General features: G+C 37.5%; 1 protein-coding gene across 2 annotated transcripts in view; it reads right to left on the bottom strand.

Moving 5' to 3' along the window:
* Window positions 1-21,811, bottom strand: part of LOC105497753 (cyclin dependent kinase 13) — a 136,775-nt gene that overhangs the window by 71,794 nt on the left and 43,170 nt on the right. For both annotated transcript variants that reach the window (XM_011769080.3, XM_011769081.3), the window contains exon 5: window positions 20,564-20,734. In XM_011769080.3, coding sequence (XP_011767382.1) covers window positions 20,564-20,734 — 171 coding nt within the window. The remainder of the gene's footprint in view (window positions 1-20,563; window positions 20,735-21,811) is intronic.

The raw sequence follows: 21,811 nt of genomic DNA, 5'->3' as shown, positions 1-21,811 counted from the left end.
TGCTTGAAAAAAAAATTTTTAGTTGCTATTTTTCACATATTTAGTGCGTGACAAAAATTCTAACTTTTCCTATACCTCTGTACCTCATTTCCTTCTCTATCGTTCATAGATTTGTTACGATGATTAACTGAATATTTGTAAATAGCTTAAAGCAGTCTCTGGCCCATAGTAAGCATTATACATATATATTTTAATTAAATAAAACACTACTTTTTTAGATAAGTTTCTAACTAGTTTTCAAAGAAAAGTATGTTGGTTCTACTTTTTTAGTGATATTTTCAAAAACTTTTTGGAGGTTTATGTGTAAGCAAATTATCGAAACAGACAAAATTACTATATCCTTTTTTTTTTTTTTTTTTTTGAGACAGTCTCTGTCTCCTAGACTTGAATGCAGTGGCACAATCTCAGCTCACCATAACCTCCATCTCCTGGATTTAAGCGATTCTCCTGCCTCAGCCTCCCAAGTAGCTGGAACTACAGGCATGTGTCACAACACCAGCTAATTTTTGCATTTTTAGTAGAGATGGGGTTTCACCATGTTGGTCAGGCGGGTCTTGAACTTCTGACCTCAAGTGATCCACCCACCTCAGCCTCCCAAAGTGCTGGGATTACAGGCATGAGCCACCGCGCCCAGCCAAAATTATTCTTTCTAAGAAAGCATATGAACTGATCTTTGGGAATTTCAGACTTAAAACTTTATATACATGTTGTTTTTGTTTTTGTTTTGAGACGGAATCTCACTCCGTCACCAGGCTGGAGTGCAGTGGTGCAATCTTGGCTCACTGCAACCTCCGCCTCCCAGGTTCAAGTGATTCTCCTGCCTCAGCCTCCCAAGTAGCTGGAACTACAGGTGCCCGCCACCACATCTGGCTAATTTTTGTATTTTTAGTAGAGATGGTGTTTCATCACATTGGCCAGGATGGTCTTGATCTCTTGACCTCGTGATCCACCCGCCTTGGCCTCCCAAAGTGCTGGGATTACAGTCATGAGCCTCTGCGCCCAGCCCTACATTTTAATATATTTAAAGCAATCTTAACCTTAAAAGTTACCTTGCTTTTTAAAAATTTTACCTACAAAGTATTTCACCTATAACTATAATGTTACCATCTTAAAAGCTTATTTGTTATGTTTAAGCAACTTTTATTTAGCTTAATTATGAATATTCCATTGAACTGCCATCATTTAATGTAGTGTCTGCTATCAAGAGTCGAAAGTGTAGCAAGAAGTATGTGTAACCTCAATAACATTCTAAGACAAATGCAATCACTGTTAACATTTTAGGAGTAGCATGCCAGTTTAGCCTTTCTTAGGCAACGAAACACATGAGGGGAACAGCAGGAGGGAAAGGAAGAGGTTCAAAACTGAAGAGTAAAGGAGTATGAAAGTAGCAATAAAGGAATCCTGGTTGGTAAAGTGGCTGCTACAGAAATAACAAGAGGTGATAAAATAATCTGGGCCAGGTGCGGTGGCTCACACCTGTAATCCCAGCACTTTGGGGGGCGGAGGCGGGAGGATTGCTCGAGTCTAGAAGTTGGAGACCAGTTTGGGCAACACACAGAAACCCCATTTCTACTGAAAATACAAAAAGTAACTGGGCATGGTGACATGCACCTGTAGTCCCAGCTACTTGGGAGGCTGATGAAGCAGGAGAATCCCTTGAGCCCAGGAGGTGAAGGTTGTAGTGAGCCAAGATTGTGACATCGCACTCCAGCCTAGGTGACAGAGCAAGACCCGGTCTCAAAAAAAATAAAATAAATAAATAAAGTTGAAAGTTTATCATTTATATTAAATCTAGAACATACGTGTAAAATTCCAATTCACTTTCAGAAAACACATTTAAAGCCAGAGACAAATAACAAAAAACTTCATGAAAGTGCAAAAATCATTCAGTTCCCGTTACCCAAATTCTCAAGCATGAGAATGAAGCACGCATTATGGCATACACTGAGTTTCTGATAACATCTTTGTGCCACTAAATCAACCAATGCTAAACCTTGCCCTTATCTCTGGGTCTCTTCTCATGTAAGCTAGTAGATTCCCATGTGGGTTAAAACTCTCTCAGTTGGATATTTTGTTATTCTGCCAAAATCATCCTGTTACAGTTTAAAGGTTAATTTCATGTGCTAACTTGGCTAGGCTATAGTGCCCAGTTGCTTAGTAAAAACCAGCCTACATGTTGCTATGAAGGTATTTCTTACATGGGATCAACTTTTAAATCAGAAGACTTTGGGGAGAAAAGATGAACCCTCACAATGTGGGTGGGCTTCATCCAAGCAGTTGAAGCCTTGAAAGAAAAGAATGAGGTCCACCAAAAAGGAAAAAATTCTGATTCCAGATTACCTTCAGACTCAAGATTGCTGGCCAGCCCTACAAATTTCAGACTTGCCAGCCCCTACAATTCTGTGACCTAATTCCTTAAAACAAATCTCTCTCTACATACGTAAATATACATCCTGTTGTTTCTTTCTTTCTTTTTTTTTTTCTTTGAGACTGAGTCTCGCTCTGTCGCCCAGGCTGGAGTGCAGTGGCGAGATCTTGGCTCACTGCAAGCTCTGCCCCCCCAGGTTCAGGCCATTCTCCTGCCTCAGCCTCCCGAGTAGCTGGGACTACAGGCGCCCACCACCAGGCCTGGCTATTTTTTTTGTATTTTTAGTAGAGTCGGGGTTTCACCGTGTTAGCCAGGAAGGTCTCGATCTCCTGACCTCGTGATCCGTCCACCTCAGCCTCCCAAAGTGCTGGGATTACAAGCCTGAGCCACTGCGCTCAGCCGGTTCTTTCTTACAGTAATAAACTGAATAATTTAGCTTAAGTTTGTTACATTTTAACAGAAAATTTTCTTTTACAGCTTCGATGTATTAAGTGACAATAGTAAGCTGCACATATTTAGAGGGAATGACTTAAATAGCTTTCACATAGGTATGTACCCATTAAGACTGTGGCTATAATTAAGACAGTGAATATATCCATCACCCTCAAAAGTTTTCTTGTGTTCCTGGAATAAATTTTAACAAAATTTTGGATTGAACTTTACCTAGTCCTTTGTAAACACTGTGAATAGCCTCCCTTATAATTTAACTTTTACACAATGTATATAATCCACATAGCATTCTCTAGTAATAATATACCATAGTTCTGTTCAACAATTCTCTATTGTTGAGACATTTATGTTGATGCTAACGTTTTGTTATTATAAACAATACAATGAAGAACAATCTTGTAGCTCTATCTAGTCCTGATTACTTAAAAAAATTTTTTTCAATTTTAATTACTTAAAAAATTTTTTTCAGCTTTAGGGATACAAGTGGTTTTTGGTTACATGGATGAATTGTATAGTGGTGAAGTCTGAAATTTTAGTGCCCCTGTTACCCAAGTAGTGTACACTGTACCCTGCCTCCCACTCTCCCCCTGAGTCTCCAGCATCCATTATACCACTTTGTATGCATTTGCATACCCATAGCTTAGCTTCCACTTATAAGTGAGAACATAACAGTATTTGGTTTTCCATTCCTGAATTACTTCACTTAGAATAATGGCCATCAGTTCCATCCAAGTTACAGCAAAAGACACTCTCGTTCTTTTTTATGGCTGAGTAGTATTCCATGGTGTATACAAACCACATTTTCTTTATCCACTCATTGGCTGATAGGCACTTAGATTGGTTCCATATCTTTGCAATTGTGAACTGTGCTGCAATAAACATATGCATGCAGGTGTCTTTTTGATATAATGACTTGTTTTCTCTTGGGTATGACTACTTCCTTATGTTTCCAAAAATACAATTGCAGAGTTAAGGAATACATTATATTTTAAGAAATAATGATTATAATAGTAACATGAAATGTTTATCTAGTATTTAGCACATTCCAGGTTCTATATTACATCCTTAATTACTCTCTAACAACTTTTACTCTCCAGCATTACATTAATATGCTTGTCAATGATCCCACACCTTGACCAATTTTTTAAAAAGCCTTCTTTCTCCCATACTAACATCAATGTAATGCCAGTCAAATTTCCATCAGTATGTTTTCAGACCTTATATCCATCTAAAATGCATAAAAATAAAATCTTTTTTTTTAAGGGGGAAAGAGAAGGAAATAATTATCCACCAGAAATTAAAATATACTATAGGGTGGTGATAATTAAAGCAATATGATATGGTGGCAGGACATACAAAACCATCAATGAAACGGGAAATTCAGAACATGTGGGAATTAAAAAAAAATAATAATAACGTGGGAATTTCATACGGGCTAAGATTGCAGAACAGTGTAAGATAAAAATAAAAGATTAAGATCACTGAGTATTTCTTCAAACTATAATAGAAGTTTTTTTAAAACACAAAAAAATTCCTATTACTGTGCCAAGGATTCAGCCTTCCTAAGCATGAGAGAAACCACCCTTCCAAAATTTAAAAAAAAAAGCCCCCAAACAGACAGATGTGATCACATAAAGATTTAAAATAACAACACAGAAAAACAAAGGGCAAGCAATAGAAATGGGAAAATAATTTGACACATGAAACACATAAAACATTGATATCTGTATTTTAATATCTCTCTAAATCAGTAAGAAAATATCAAAGGAACAGGCAAATTCACAAAAGAAATGGCAAAAATTATGGGAAAAAAGTATAATTTCACAAACAATAAGGAAAAAGTATTACTTTCTCTTATCAGATGGGCAAAACCATAAAATCAATAATACACTGTGTTTCAGTAAACTACATATTCCCACAAAATTTTTATTAGAATGTAAAAAAATTGAATAAACTTCCTTATAAGTTAATTTGGCTATACCTATTAACACACAAAAGAATTACATCATTTAACTAGCAATTCCAATTTTAGGAATGTATCCTACAAAAGTCCCAAACAAATACACATAGATTTACACTTAATGATGTTTGGTAAAGCACTGTTGAAGAAACTAAAAACCAATAACCAAAATATTCATCTATATGGGCAAGCTTAATAAAATACAAAATATATCTAAATTACAGAATTACAGAATACTATCTCTGCTTTTTAGGTGGCTATATCATGGCATATAAAGATAACTATTTTGCAGAATATTGTATACTAATGCCTCAATTTTGACAAAATTCATGAATAGAATAATGCGCATGCTTGTTTTGCACAAAAAAATTGTGTGGAAACTGAAAAAACGTGACTCACGTCTCTTCATCATTGGCCATGGTATTCTTATCTGCTACATATTCCCCTTCTATCCATTTATGCTTTTTGTTTCTATATTTCCATTGTTTTAACCAAATCAAAAATGATAATTTTATAATTCTAAAAAAAAATCTAGTGAGAAAAATTTTTTAAAACACTACCACTTTTGACAGATAAAACGTTTGTATCATTTAAATTACATTTATTTTATTATGGCAAGGCTGGATATTTTTTCTTTTTTCTTACATTTACTGGAAATTATTTTTTTCTTTTTGCCCTGCCTTATGTACTTTTACAGTAAATCTTTAATGAGGTATAAAGAAGAATTATGCCTCCTTGTTTAAAAGTTATGCCACAGTTCATATTTCTCTTCAACATCAGATGATATATTTCTATAAATATAGAACACCTGGTACAATACTCCCAAACTTTAGCATCTGACTTTCAACAAAATTCTAAACACAAACTGAAACAAGTAAGAAACCGGCAAGTTTTATACGGTAATTGCATGATGGATCAACTACTATATAAAGTCTCTCCTATCACATGGCATAGTAAGAGTGACATCCTAGTACATATAGGTTGACTCTAACAGTAATCATGAAGAAAGAATGGTGACAATATTTCACATACTGTCTCACTTATGTCTCACAACAACCCAAAAAGTATAATGATCTTCTTGTAACACTCAAGCTCAGAGACACTAAATAATTTGCCCACATTCACACAACTACTATGTGGCAAAAGTAAAACAATCCCCCAGCCTCACTGTCCTCTACTTTTCACGATGAAAAAACAGCAGTTAATCATTACCTTCCTCCAAGAGGTACCAAAAACTGCACGGCAACATAACAGGTAACTTTTAGCTTAATGCGCTCTAAATGGCACTCTGCCACTTCCACCCATCACTGCTGGCATTTCTCCCAGTGCAGAATTTAACTGCAGAATTCTATCTGTTCTTGTTGGCTATAGTTATCTCAATGTCAAGAGCATCTGCTCCTTAACTTCCTCTTCTACTCTCCATTTCTAACCTGTACCAAGGCATCTGCTCTTTGTATTTCCCTTATTATCTGCTCCTGAGTTTCACTTGTCAGTCTTCCTTTCGCTGCCAGTTTGGGTTTGATCGCAACCAATGACTTGTTTTTTCTTTCTGGTGGGTTAACCAATTACTCAGAGCTAATCAGATGTGACTGAAACTCTTCACAATTAGAGACGGCTTCTAAGCTTTCAGAAAATGTTTTTTTTTTTTTAACTTCTGGATCAACTCCATTCTTGAGGCTTCATCTCCACATAATAAAATTTCACTAGAGGACTAAAACTAAAATTTTTATTTCTTCCAAAATTCCATCCCACCTGCCTAATATTATATTAATGATCTAATTCTGCCCTCAAAATCAATCTACTACCAAGCTAAACTTTACTGCTGTGTGCTTACTATGTGCCATATTCTATGTGAAGTACTTCCCATGGACTATACCACTAAATAATCACAACAAACCTATGAGTTAGGCATTATTATCCCATTTTCCAGATGAGGAAAACAGAGTATAGGATACTAATTCATGCTCTTAACCCATTATACATATTACCATCACTATTACCTTACACCGCCTGTTCCAAGAGCACGTATTTCTAGTGCTCTAATGTACTGTTCAGGAAATAGTGACATGGGAAATGCACTCCCCATCCTACTTTCCATTGCTATCCTACTCCCTTCCCTACTTGCCCCGTTTCCCTTTCCATTAAACTCCTAACAGTCCCTTTGCCATGTATCATCTCCTGATGGGCATCTAACACATTCTGATCTCTCTACGTTCTTTAAATTTCAACACGTGGTACTAACTCTATATTTCCTTGAAACCCAGAGAAGAAAGTCATTCCAAATTAAGATTTGAGCTTTTTTCCTTTAGGACATTATTTGGTGTATCTTAACTAAAACACATTCCTCTATCTTCTAGCAATTATTTGATTATTCTGAAACAGATGACAATCTATTTTATACATATTTTTCTTCTCAATTCAACTCACCCCTCAAAAAAATTTATTGATCACTAACATCAGAAAAACATAGAGAGCAAGAAAACCAGATGCCTGAATAACTTTTAATGTTAGTCAAAACATGAACATTTTTACTATGTAAATCATATAATTAAAATCAATTAAGAAAAACACTAATACCCTAGTTAAAAAAGAGTAAAGGACCTAAACATGAAAATAGATGGTTAAAGAAATATAAATGGGCCAGATACAGTGGCACACACCTGTAATCCCAACATTTTGGGAGGCCAAGGCGGGTGTGATCACTTGACCCCAGGAGTTCGAGACCAGCCTGGGCAACATGGTGAAATCACATCTCTACAAAAAATCACAAAAATGAGCCAGGAGTGCTGGAATGTGCCTGTCATCCCAGCTCCTCGAGAGGCTGAGGTGGGTGGATCACTTGAGCACAGGAGGTCAAGACTGCAGTGAGCTGAGATGATTGCGCCACTGCACTCCAGCTTGGGTGACAGGGCAAGGCCCTGTCTCAAAAAAAAAAAGAAAGAAAGAAAAGAGAGACAAATATACATGGCCTCTACATATAAGAAACTATTCAAGCTCCATAGAAATTTAAAAATAAAAAGACAAGACAGTCCGGGCGCGGTGGCCCACAACTGTAATCCTAGCATTTTGGGAGGCTGAGGCGGGCAGATCATGACGTCAGGAGTTCAAGACCAGCCTGACCAATGTGGTGAAACCCTGTCTCCACTAAAAATACAAAAATTAGCTGGGCGTGGTGGCACACGCCTGTAGTCCCAGCTACTTGGGAGGCTGAGGCAGAAAAATCACTTGAACCTGGGAGGCAGAGGTTGCAGTGAGCCGAGACCACACCACTGCACTCCAGCCTGGGCAACAGAGCAAAACTCTGTCTCAAAAAAAAAAAAAAAAGACAAGACAGCATTTTTTGCCTATTAAATGTCCAAAGATAAAATAAAATCACTACAAATGCTGTTTGAAATGTACAATAAGCACTGTATTATCATTTTTTGAAAAAAGTAGAAGTTTTTGGATATTTTGGTTCCTTGGCATAGTATTCAAGGTCTAGCACCTTTACAGCCTCATCTTTTATAACAGAGAGACACCCCTCTCACCCCAGTATTTATCCCTCTCAATTTGCACTGTATTTTAATTAAACACAGAATTCATAGGAGCTAGTTATGGTTTTCTTCCTTAAATAACAGCTTTATTGAGATATAATTCACATATCATACATTCAACCACTTACAGTGTTCAACTGGTTTGAGTGTACTTGGAGTTCTGCAACCATCATCACTACAATGAATTTTAGAACACTTTCATGATCCTAGAAAGAAACCTCACAGGCATTAGCAGTCATTCTCCATTTCCAATCCCCTCCCCATGTCTCTGGCAATCACCAATCTATATTCTGGTAATATTTGGTGCCTATTCTAGATATTTCATATAAATGGAATCATATAATACATAGTCTGTTGTGACTAGCTTTCTTCCACTTAGCACGTTTTCTTGGTTTATCCAAATAGTAGCATGTATCACTTCATCTTGCTTAATTTTTTAAAATTGTGGCGAAATACACACAACATAATCTTAACTATTTTAAAGTGTACAGTTCAGTGGCATTAGCATATTCACACTGTTGTGCAACCATGATTTCCATCCCTCTCCAGAACTCTCTTCATCTTGCAAAACTGAAACTCATTAAACAGTAACTCCCCATTCCCCTCTTCCTTAAGCCCCTAGTAACCATCATTCTACTTTCTGTCTCTATGAATTTGACTACTGTAGGTACCTCACATAAGTAGAATCATACATATATTATCTTTGTGACTGGCTTATTTCACTTGGCATGTCCTCAAGATACATCCATGTTGTAGCATGTGTAAAAATTTCCTCCATTTTCAAGGCTTAACAGTACTTAATTGCAGGTACATATCACATTTTGCTTATCAATTCTTCCATCCAAGGACACATGGATTGCTTCCACCTTGCAGCTACTGTGAATAATGCTGCTATGAACATGAGCTTACGAATCTCTTTGAAATGCTGTTTTCTTTTTTTTTTTTTTTGGACACAGAGTCTCACTCTGTCGCCCAGGCTGGAGTGCAGTGGTGCAATCTCAGCTCACTGCAACCTCTGCCTCCCGGGTTCAAGCAATTCTCCTGTCTCAGTCTCCCGAGTAGCTGGGATTACAGGCGCCCGCCACTGCATCCAGCTAATTTTTGTATTTTAGTAGAGACGGGGTTTCACCATGTTGGCCAGGCTGGTCTCCAACTCCTGGCCTCCAGTGATCCGCCCACCTCGGCCTCCCAATGTGCTGGGATTACAGGTGTGAGTCACCGCGCTCAGTCTTCGATTTTTTATTATTATTATTTAAATATTTTATTTGACAAAGTCTCTCTCTGTCACCCAGGCTGAAGTGCAATGGAGTAATCATAGTTCATTGCAGCTTCAAACTCCTGGGCTCAAGCAATCCTCCCACCTCAGCCTCCTGAGTAGCTGGGACAATGGGCATGTGCCACCTCACCTGGTTAATTTTTAATTTTCTGAAGAGATGTGGTCTTACTATGTTGCCCAGGCTGGTCTTGAACTCTTGGCCTCAGGTTATCCTCCCACCTTGGCCTCCTCCCAAAGTGCTGGGATTATAGCTATGAGCCACCACACTTAATGACAATTCTTTTGGAGATTCAGTAGTCAAATTTCTAGAATTCTATTTTTGATTTTTTGGGGGAAAGGCCATACTGTTTTCCAAAGCAACTGCACCATCGTACTCTCTCAGTAGCAGTGAGTAAGGGTTCCAATTTCTCCACATCCTCACCAACACTTATTTCCTAGGGTTTTTTTTGTTGTTGTTGGTGGTGGTGTTTTGTTTTTTATAATAGCCATCTTAATGGATATAAAGTGGTATCTCACTGTGGCTTTGATTTGCATTTCCCTAAGTTGTTGAACATCTTTTCATGTGCTTATTGGCCATTTGCATATCTTCTTTGGAGAAATATATGTTCAGATCCCTTGCCTACTTTTTAATCAGGTTGTCTTTTTTCATTATTTAGTTCTAAGAGTTTATACATTTAAGATACAAGTCCCTTATAAGATATACAGTATACAAATATTTTCTCCCATTCTAAGTGTTGTCTTCTCATGTTAATAATAATGTCCACTAAAGGACAAAAGTTAATTTTGATGAAGTTCAATGTATCTATTATTTTTATTTTGTTGCTCCTGCTTTTGGTGTCATATCTAATAAGCATCTATCTGCCCAATCCAAGATCATAAAGACTTACTCCTATATTTTCTTCTAATAGGTTTATGGTTTTAGCTCTTACATTTAAGTCACTGATTCATTTTAAGTTAATTATTGTATGAGGTATGAAGGGGTCCAACTGCATTCTTTTGTGTGTAGCTATCCAGTTATCCCAGCACCAGTTGCCGAAAAGCTATCATCCTCTGAATCATCCTGCCACCTTGTCGAAAATCAATTGAGCTTGTAAAATGTGTGGAATTAATTTCTAGACTCTCAATTCTATTATTTATCTATACATTTATCATAATGCCAGTGCCACACAATCTTGAGCACTCTAGCTTTGTAGGAAGATTTTTTTAAATTTATATAAATTTATAAAAATAGAGATGGGGTCTCACTATGTTGCCCAGGATGGTCTCAAGCTCCTGGACTCAAGTGATCTTCCCGCCTTGGCCTCCAAGGGGTTGGGATTATGGGCATGAACAACCATGCCTGGCCTGTAGGAAGATTTAAAATTGAGAAGTGTGAGGGTTCCAACTTTGTTCTTCTGTTTTAAGATTTTTTTTTTTTTTTTTTTTGAGATAGAGTCTCCCTCTGTCCCTCAAGCCAGAGGGCAGTGGCGCGATCTCGGCTCATAGCAAGCTCTGCCTCCCAGGTTCATGCCATTCTCCTGCCTCAGCCTCCCAAGTAGCTGGGACCACAGGCACCTGCCACCACACCCGGCTAATTTTTTGTATTTTTAGTAGAGACGGAGTTTCACCATGTGTTAGCCAGGCTGGTCTCGACCTCCTGACCTCGTGATCCACCTGCCTCAGCCTCCCAAAGTGCTGGGATTACAGGTGTGAGCCACCGCGTCCAGCAAGATTCCTTTTGTTATTCTAGCTCCTTTGAATTTGCATATGAATTTTAGAATCAGCTTGTCAGATTCTGAAAAGAAGTCAGCTGAGATGTGATAGGAATTGTGTTGAATATGTAGAGCACTTTGAGTATTGCCGTCTTAATACTGAATTTTCTAATCGATGAATATGGAATGTCTTTCCATTCAGTCTTCAATTTCTTTCAATTATGTTTTCTAGTATTCAAGATACATGTCTTACATTTCTTTCATCAATTTATTTCTAGACATTTTATTCTCTTTTTAAATTGTTGACTTAATTCTACTTTGTTCATTACTTGTATACAGAACAAATGATTTCTGCATATTGATCTTTTATGCTGGCACTTTGCTGAACTTACCTATTAGTTCTAATAGTTTTTTAGTGCAGGGGTCCCAACCCTAGTACTGGCCTGTGGCCTGTTAGCAACTGGGCCGCACAGCAGATGAGCAGCGGGTGAGTGAAGCTCCAACTGTTTTTTGCTTTGTTTTGAGATGGAGTCTCACTCTGTCACCCAGGCTGGAGTACAGTGGCATGATCTCAGCCCACTGCAACCTCTGCCTCCTGGTTTCAAGGGATTCTCCTGCCTTAGCATCCCGAGTAGCTGGGATTACAGGTGCAAGCCACCATGCCCAGCTAATTTTTGTATTTTTAGTAGAGATGTGGTTTCCCCATGTTATTCAGGCTGGTCTGGAACTCCTGACCTCAAGTGATCTGCCCACCTCGGCCTCCCAAGGTGCTGGGATTACAGGTGTGAGCCACCACACCTGGTCCTCCATCTGTATTTACAGTCAGTCCCCACTGCTCACATTACTGCCTGAGCTCCGCCTCCTGTCAGATCAGCAGCAGCATTAGATTCTCAGAGGAGCACAAACCCTAGTGTGAACTGTGCATGTGAGGGATCTAGGTTGCACACTACTTACAAGAATCTGATGCCTGATGATCTGTCACTGTCTCCCATCGCCCTGAGATGGGACCATCTAGTTGCAGGAAAACAAGCTCAGGACTCCCACTGATTCTACATTATGGTGAGTTGTTAATTATTATATATTATGATAATAAAAAAGTACACAATAAATGTAACGTGCTTGAATCACCCCAAAACCATCCCCACTTCCCCCACAGCCCGTGGAAAAATGGTCTTCTATGAAACCACTCCCTGGTGTCAAAAAGGTTGGGGTATACTGTTTTGGTGGAGTCCAGAGGATTTTCTATATTTTCATGCACAAATATACACACACACAAACTAAAGAGAGTTTTACTTCTTCTTTTCCCACTTGGACACCTTTTATTTCAGTTTCTTGACTAACTGTCCTGGCAAGAACCTCCAGTACAATGCTGAATACAAGTGGTAGAAGCAGATATCCCTGTTTTTCATAAGATGTCCTTTATCAGGTTGAGGCAGTTCCCTTCTACTTCTAGGTTGTGAAGTGTACCCTGGATTTAGGAGTATAAATTGGCACCTTTTGTCTGGAAAACAACTTGGTAATATATGTCAAGAAGTTTCAGAATTTAAAAACTTCGGTCTATCAATTCAATTCGTATTGATCTATTTAAGGAAATAATCAAATGTTAAAAAAAAAAAAAAGTTTACCAATAAGGATATTAAGAATGGAAGGAAATCTGGTTCTAGTATCTATGACCCACTGACTGCTAGGATTGATGCAACAGCTGCTCATTATGTAAGACTTTTATCCTCAATACTTCATTCCTAACCAAACCAGTAATTAAGAATTGATTAGGACTTTTCCTAGCACATGAAGTCTCTGCTTTAGCTAAAGGCATATGAACAGTGGCAGGTACCTCCTAGAATATCCAAGCATAAAGCTTCAATAGAAGGAACTATAATGAAATGTCCAAAGGAACTTAAATACACAAAATGGAGGAATAAAATATAATTCAGGCTACATTTCACCCAAGTGACATTATGCCATTACAAAAGCATTTTATTAAATAAGACATTAAAAGAAGCAGAACCTTCATTTGGTAATAATCACATAGATGTGAGAAAAGAGACACTAGCGGAAAATATAGACAAATGATGATAGTGACAGTATCTGGGTCAACTTCTTTTCTCCTTTATACTTTGTTTTTCAAATAGATGACAAATATTTATTTTATAATCAAGCAAACAAAACCTACACATTAACATTCTTCTTTCTCCTCTTCTGCCCCACCCCAAAAAAGGTACTAACTCTACAAAGTAACAGTACTACACCAGAGGGGTAGAATCCTAAAACTATGAATCCCTGACCCTATATCTTAATTGTAAATTTCACATAAAATTCCAGATAAAAGTAAAATGTAGAAGACTATTTTGTAAGTTTTATCTTTTACATAACATAATGGATAACACAATATAGGTAACCCCCACTATAAAAGAAAAAAAAGTAACTTATGAGTGACTTTCAACCCTGCCTTAAATGTGCTGCTGGAAGCCCCACTGTTACAGAAACATGTTATTTTCAATTAAAAAAAACCCTGCAAGTTCATTTCTCTTTTTAGGAGGGGAAAAAAAAGATACCACAGTTTACAGTTGCTAAGAACAGACTCCTTAGCAAAGCTCCCTGACTTATTGGGTATGTTCCACAGTGAGTTATTGCTTAAGTTTGTTCACTTCTTTTGAAACTTAACACCTTCAACTGAAATTCCAACAATTACACATTAACTAACAATAAAGAAAAATCTCTAGGCAGAAACAGGTTTGTCATTCATATATAAGTTTGATTCAGTTCTAGCAGTGTTTGCAGATTCTTCTGGTTCCAGAAACTAGGTTGAGTTAGGGACCAGATTTGGTTTGTTTAACATCCCCAGTATTCAGATGGGCATTATTCAATGCTAAGATAATGAAAATGTTCTGTAACTTCACTGTCCAAAATGTAGTCAGTAGCTACATGTAGCTACAGAGCACTTGGAACATGAACAGTGCAGTTAAGAAACTAAACTTTTTATTTTATTTAATACTAATTAACTTAAATAGCTACATGTGGCTAGTGGCTACTGCATTGGCCAGCCCAGCTCTATCTAGAACCTAGCACAATAAACATTTGTGGTAAGAAAGAATGAACAAATCAATGTTGCTTTCTTCTCAAACCTCAGGAGATATCAGCAGTTCTAAACTGCGGGAATATAAATTCAGGCCTAGAAAAACACAAGGTAAATAATTTGGAAGCTAGGTATTCTTTAGGGGATATGCCAGTCTTTCCTTGTCTTGTAAAAACAAGTCATGACAACTAATAATTAGAATGCCCTCCACTATACCTATCCAAACTGCACCCACCTTTAACATTCCACCTATTCCATAGAACCTTCCGAACTCTCCATTTCATTCATTCACTTACTCAAAATTTAATGATAATCAACTGTGGGCTGCACACAATGAATACAAAGAATAAAATTCAGTCCCTGCTCTCAGAAATACAGTAAGAATAAGATATGAAAACATGACAAGTTATATGAAAATACAAGTTATGGCTGGGCACGGTGGTTCACGCCTGTAATCCTAGCACTTTGGGAGGCCGAGGTGGGTGGATCACGTGAGGTCAAGAGTTCAAAACCAGCCTGGCCAACACAGTGAAACCCCGCCTCTACTAAAAACAGAAAAAAATTAGCTGGGCGTGGTGGCAGACGTCTGTAATCCCAGCTACTCGGGGGGCTGAGACAGGAGAATCACTTGAACCCGGGAGGCAGAGGTTGCAGTAAGCCAAGATTGTACCACTGCACTCCAGCCTGGGTGACAGAGCGAGATTCCGTCTCAAAACAAAAACAAAACAAAGCAAAAATACAAGTTATATGAAAGTACTATTACAGAATTATGTATGACATGCAATTCAAGTATACGGGAGCACCTAACACTGTTTGTGAATCAGAGACTACAGAGGAAGTGACATGTGAGGACTTCTTCCCTGGACCACACAGTGACATGTTGCCACAAGCATTTACTACAGAATACTGTCTTCTGATTTTTAGGAAAATTCCACAGTAGAGTGCTCTAATTCAAATTCCTCATTATAAAAACACTAATATTCCAAGTATTACAGCTAAATTAATTAGGGGATAGTAATTATAATACTGATGTTTGGGTGTCCAGAATACCATGTTAAGTACCAAAACACTGTTTTGTTAAGTAGGAAGGTTTTATGTGAAATTTACAGTTAAGGTATAAGGTCACAGATTCATAGTTTTAGGATTCTACCCCTCTGTGTAGTACTGTTACAAAGCAGAGTTGGTACCTTTTTGGGGGTGGGGCAGAAGAAGAAAAAGAAGAATGTTAATGTGTAGGTCTTATCAGTAGAAACAGGTACATTTCAGTTGACGAATTTTTTAAATCTGAACACTGAAAATTTACATCTTGAAATAAAGATCAATGACTCGAGTTTTTACTTTATACAGCATAAAAGTCTTCTCTACCAAGAGAATTGTTTTTTTTTTTTTTTTTTTTGAGACACAGTCTCACTCTGTCGCCCAGGCTGGAATGCAGTGGCACGATCTCGGCTCACTGCAACCTCTGCCTCCCGGGTTCAAGTGATTCTCCTGCCTCAGCCTCCGTAGTAGCTGGGATTACACGCACGTGTCCCCACACCCAGCTGGCCTCTTGGCCAGGCTGGTCTGGAACTCCTGACCTCAGGTGATCCACCCGCCTCAGCCTCCCAAAGTGCTGGGATTACAGGTGTGAGCCACCATGCCCAGCCTACCCAGAGAATTGTAAACAGCACTAAAATGTTTAATATTTAATTAAATATTATTTTACTCATTCAGAAAGTATTCTTCTATAACTTTATAATCCTCAGTGAAAGGAAGAAAGTAACAAAGAAAAGCTTATATCGCAAATTAATTCTATTTTCAGCAAATGCATCTCCATTCACAATCTGTTATAATATAAACACTGAACAGTTCAAAGACTTTTTGAACAGTGAAATATGAACATAAATACTGAAACTAATGTAAGTAAATGCATCCCACTCTCCTTCCATACATGAAGAAACTGAGTATCTAGAAGAACAGGAAAAGCTCTCTGATCCCAAAACCCCACCTTGTTAACAATAAAAGATTTAAAAAATCAGACAAAAAAGTTCAAAGTTCCCTTCAAAGTGATTAAAAGAGATGAAACTACATGAAGATGAAAGAGTTAGGAGTAAATTTCAGAATCAGTTTATCCCCTGTCCATTCCCCCAATTAGTTTAGAAAAAGTTTCTTCAGGCCAGGTGTAACAACTCACACCTATAGTCCCAGCACTATGGGAGGCCGAGGCAGGAGGATCAATTGAGCCCAGAAGTTTGAGGCCGGCCTGGGGAACACGACAAGCCTCATCTCTACAAATCACTTTTTTAAAAATTAGCCAGGCATGCTGTCATGCGCCTGTGGTCCCAGCTGCTTGGGAGGCTGAGGCAGGAGGATCGCCTGGGGTCAAGTCTGCAGTGAGCCCTGATTGCATGCCACTGCACTCTAGCTTGGGTGACAGAATGAGACCCTGTCTCAAAGAAAAAACAAAACAAAACAAACAACAACAACAAAAAAAAAAAAAAAAAAACAAGAAAAAGCCTCTTCAGCATCTGTTTCTGCACAAAAATATACCCATGACTCGGTGATACCACTTAACCCTCTGTTTCTTAAGAATAATTCCTTCTTTAAGATGAAATAAAATTTCACTTTTGGCAGGGTATGGGGGCTCAAGCCTGTAATGCAAGCACTTTGGGAGGCCGAGGCAGGCAGATCACTTAAGGTCAGGAGTTCCAGACCAGCCTGGCCAACATAGCGAAACCCCGTCTCTACTAAAAACATAAAAATTAAAAATTAGTTCACTGTAGTGACATACACCTGTAATCCTGGCTACTTGGAAGGCTGAGGCACGAAAATAGCTTGAATCTGAGAGGCAGAGATTGCAATGAGCTGAGACCGTGCCACTGCACTCTAGCCTGGGCAACAGAGCAAGACTTGGGTCACAAAAAAAAAACAAAAAAAATTTTTTTTACTTTCAATAATTAATTGAAATTAATAACCTTCATGATTAACTTTTTCTCATTTTTAAGTAAAGCCAAGTTTTAAGAAAATATATTTATGATGTTTTCCTTTTTTTTTTTTTTTTTTTAGACACAGGAGTCTCACTCTGTTGCTTAAGCTGGAGTGCAATGGTGCAATCTCGGCTCACTGCAACCTCCACCTCCTGGGTTCAAACAATTCTCCTGCTTCAACCTCCTGAGTAGCTGGGACTATAGGCACGCACCACCATGCCTGGCTAATTTTTGTATTTTTGGTTGAGATGGGTTTCACCATGTTGGCCAGGCTGGTCTCGAACAACTCCTGACGTCAGTCGAGTGATCCACCCACCTCGGCTTTCCCCAAGTGCTGGGATTACAGGCATGAGCCACTGCACGGGGCATTTATGATGTTTCTCTTACACAACTAATAGCTTAGTTAGTTATAACAATGCAATGTTTATATTTTTAAAAGTTAATATTTTTACTTGATTTTTGTATTGTTTCTAATTTTCATATTTACATTGTTAAGTCTAAACTTTTACTTTTTAATGTTTATACATTCCAATACACTCATTTTAGACTAGCCCGTAACATTTAACCAGTGTTACTGAACTGTCTTTATGCTCTAACTAGACAATTAAAATTAGTTTAATACCACACAGTATGGCAATCACAATTAGCATAATGTCATACAGCTACCGTGGTCAGGATTAGACTTCAAATCTAGTTCCCTTTTCAGAAAATATGTTGCTTCATCATAGTTCCCATCAAAATTATTAGATTCATTTAAGAAAGATTTATGTTTTAAATTTTATAACTTCTCACATACACTAATGAATTTAACTAATTCCAGGTACCTACATGTAACTTCTCACATAGTAAAACACATTCCTATTTATCATGACTCATAGAATTACAAACAGGATTATGGTAGGAAGAAAGATGATGAAGAGTGCAAATAACATGAAAATCTATGATTTCTGAAGTGCAGCGCTAGGCACTGAGGAGAAATATAACTAAAAACAAAGCAAAAAAAGGCTCAGGGAATTTATAACCTGATAAAGAAAATAAATTATGACCATAATTGTAGTACCCGGAAGACTATTACTACATTCACAGATAGTACTGTTTAAGTATTAAAGTATAAATAGGATTATTTAAAAAAATAGATCTCATATATTCATTCAGCAATTAGTCATTCAGCACATTCCATGGTCCAGCCACTGAGCTAGGTAGGAGGCACAACAGTGAAGAAAACAGGTATGGTTCCCATCTATCTGCACAGAAACAAGTAACAAACCATTATAATTATTCCCACTTATTAGGAAATATTAAATTGTCTGTGTCTATACGTAGTGGAAAGTGGGAAGACTGATAAGGTAAGGCCTCACTAATGAATAAAGCAACATTCAGGCTGAGACCTCAGGCGTGAAAAATTAGCCTTTCAAATTGTGCATGTGTGCATGTGTGAATGAGTGTGTGGGTATGTGTGTGTCTGTGAAGCCTGGTGGGCAATCAAAATGGCATAGATGGGATTGGAGAAGCAAGCAGGGAGGTGATCTCACAGATCAAAAAAGCAGGACGGCCCAGGTATGCTGGAGGAAAAGCAAATATACTAATTTAGCTAGAGCATGAGGTTAATGCAAAACAAACAGCATTTGCACAATACTTTCACGTTGAAAAGTCTTAATTCTTACCATGATAAGGTTTCCCTTTTATGGATGAAGGGATAACAGACTCAAAAGGGCTAAAAGCCTTACTAATAAGCCCACACCACTAATGCACTCAGTCTCAAGACCCAGATATTCTAATTCAAGTCACACCAGTACCCCTTCTACCACACAATAAGTAGTAATGAAAAATAAAGTTGAAAAGACAAACCAGGGTAAAAGTCAGGCTGAGAAATGCAAGCTTTACTAGGGACAAAAAGTAACAGAAGTGACATCAATTAAAAAGATGATTCTGAACTCCATATTGTACTTTCAAACAGTTCCTTTATGCAAAATAACTACCATGTAGTTTATCAATCATTTTGAATTGTGTCCCCCAGAAGAGTGAGAGTGAGAGTGAGAGAGTGAGAGTGAGAGTGAGAGTGAGAGTGAGAGTGAGAGTGAGAGTGAGAGTGAGAGAGAGAGAGAGAGAGAGAGAGAGAGAGAGTGTGTGTGTGTAGCTGGGGAAGACAGAAGGCTAAGTACCATGTTCAATCAGAACATTCCTACTTTAATCTTTTTCTTTTCGTTTTGAGAGACAAGGTCTTAATCTGTCACCCAGATTGGAGTGCAGGGTGCAATCACAGTTCACTGAAGCCTCCATCTCCTGCACTCGAGATCCTCCTGCCTCAGCCTCCTGAGTAAATGGAACCACAGGCATGCACCACCATGCAGGGCTAATTTTCTGATTTTTTTTTGTAGAGATGGGCTCTCGTTATGTTGCCCAGGCTGGTCTTGAACTCCTGGGCTCAAGTGCACCTCACACCCTGGACTCACAAATTGTTTGGCTTATAGATGTGCAACACTGTGTCTGTTTTATGTTAGATTTAGTCTGAAAAAAAGTTTTGCTGTTTGCAAACCTCAGAATATAGTCAGTAAACTTTGGTTCTACAATCTCATGAAGATTTAAATATAAGATTCATATAAAGATCCTATATTTACATCTTAAATATAAGATTTAATATAAGATTGTATAAAGATTTAAATCTAAAATCTAAGATGTAAAACATACCAGCAGTAGAGCACTGCTTTCACCCATCATATGCCCTATAATAACTACTTTAATAAGCAGGCTAATTTTTTGTCAGCTTCTCTACTAAATAATAACTATACATATATACATACCCCACTATAGATTATTAAAGGCAATTTCAAGTATGATTTTTGCCTCCACACTTTCAGAAATAATACATATGCCTACCATAAAGTTTCCTTGTATGTTAAGGCATTTGTAACATAAAAATGTAGAGTAAAAATACTACTACTACGAACTGGTTTTTCAACTACTAAAAAATGAACTCTAAAAACTAGACACTGATGTCAAAAAAAACACATATTACTAGTGAATACTTTATGTGTAACATTGGCAAATACCCTTTACGAAGTTTACTCAAAACCCACTAAAGTAAATCAATCAATTCTTCAACTCTACCAAACTTAAAAATATAGTTTCACATTAGAGCAATAGTATCTAATTACTCAAATAGTCAAATCTATTAAAAAATTTGCAAGTTAGCAATATTAATCATGAATACAAAGAATTAGTTATTTAAATATGCGCACATACCTTTGTCCTTCTTGAAATCCAAAGCATCTTCTTTATCAGTCACTATTTCCTTCATATTGATAATACTCTGATGGGTAAGCTGCCGGAGAATTTTAATTTCTCGAATTGCTGTAATTGGAAAGCCTTCCTTTTCATTATCCAGACGTACTTTTTTTAAGGCTACCATTTCTCCTATTAAGGAATTTAATAAAATCAGGTTACCAGCTGACAAAAGCAGATGACATTTTTAACTTTAAATGTATTTTAATTTAATTCTGTTCTTACTTCTCAAAAATACAACCCACAAAATACGTTTGTTTCCAATATACCAAATAATACTTATAGTTCAAAAAAATTAAGTCCGTCATTGAACAAATTATGTAATATTTATATAAACCAGGGAATACTATACAACTGTTAAAAATGAGCTAAGTCCAAATATATTATGCTCCCCATTTATATATTCAGTGAATAAAGTAAGATGCTTTTACATTCACTTGGAAAAAAATAAAAAGAAAACAGAAAGATGCTAGGCCGGATGCGGTAGCTCATTCCTGTAATCTCAGCACTTTGGGAGGCCGAGGACAGATCACGAGGTCAGGAGTTCGAGACCAACCTGGCCAACATAGTGAAACCCCAACTCTACTAAAAACACAAAAAATTAGCTGGGCACCTGTAACCTCAGCAACTTGGGTTGCTGAGGCAGGAGAATCACTTGAACCTGGGAGGTGGAGGCTGCAGTCAGCCGAGATCACACCACTGCACTTCAGCCTGGGCGATAGTGCAAGACTCCGCCTCAAAAAAAAAAAGATGCTGAAGACTGGGTATATCACACTGTCATTTTTTTTTTTAAAGTGAACAAGGGAAAGACAAATATAGCCCATATGCTATGTATGCATAAAATTTCTCTGAATAGAGAAAAACTCTTATCAGTGAAAAAAATATGCTCAGACATATTACTTGCCCAAACCTGGCCAGTTACCTAGTAGTAAAACTGGAATTCAAAATCCAGTTACTTGCCTCAAAAATATACGTTCTTCCCCACTACACTAAATTGTCACGTAATTTAAGTATGAGTCAGCTTTGTATCAGAAATGATCCAAATAGAAAATGAAATACACACACATACACAAAGTCTATTATAAGAAAAAATTCACTATAATAAAGGTTTGTTCATTCCACTTCTTTGGAGAAAAAAATGTTCTTACAAATTTTCTAAAAGAAGGAGGTGTATTCTTTTAATCATTACAACTTATTCTATTAATTTTA

This window comes from Macaca nemestrina, chromosome 4, assembly GCF_043159975.1.
Source record: "Macaca nemestrina isolate mMacNem1 chromosome 4, mMacNem.hap1, whole genome shotgun sequence".
Lineage (NCBI taxonomy): Eukaryota > Metazoa > Chordata > Mammalia > Primates > Cercopithecidae > Macaca > Macaca nemestrina.
Note: the sequence above shows the minus strand (reverse complement) of the source record. Positions and strands in the feature narration are given on the sequence as shown.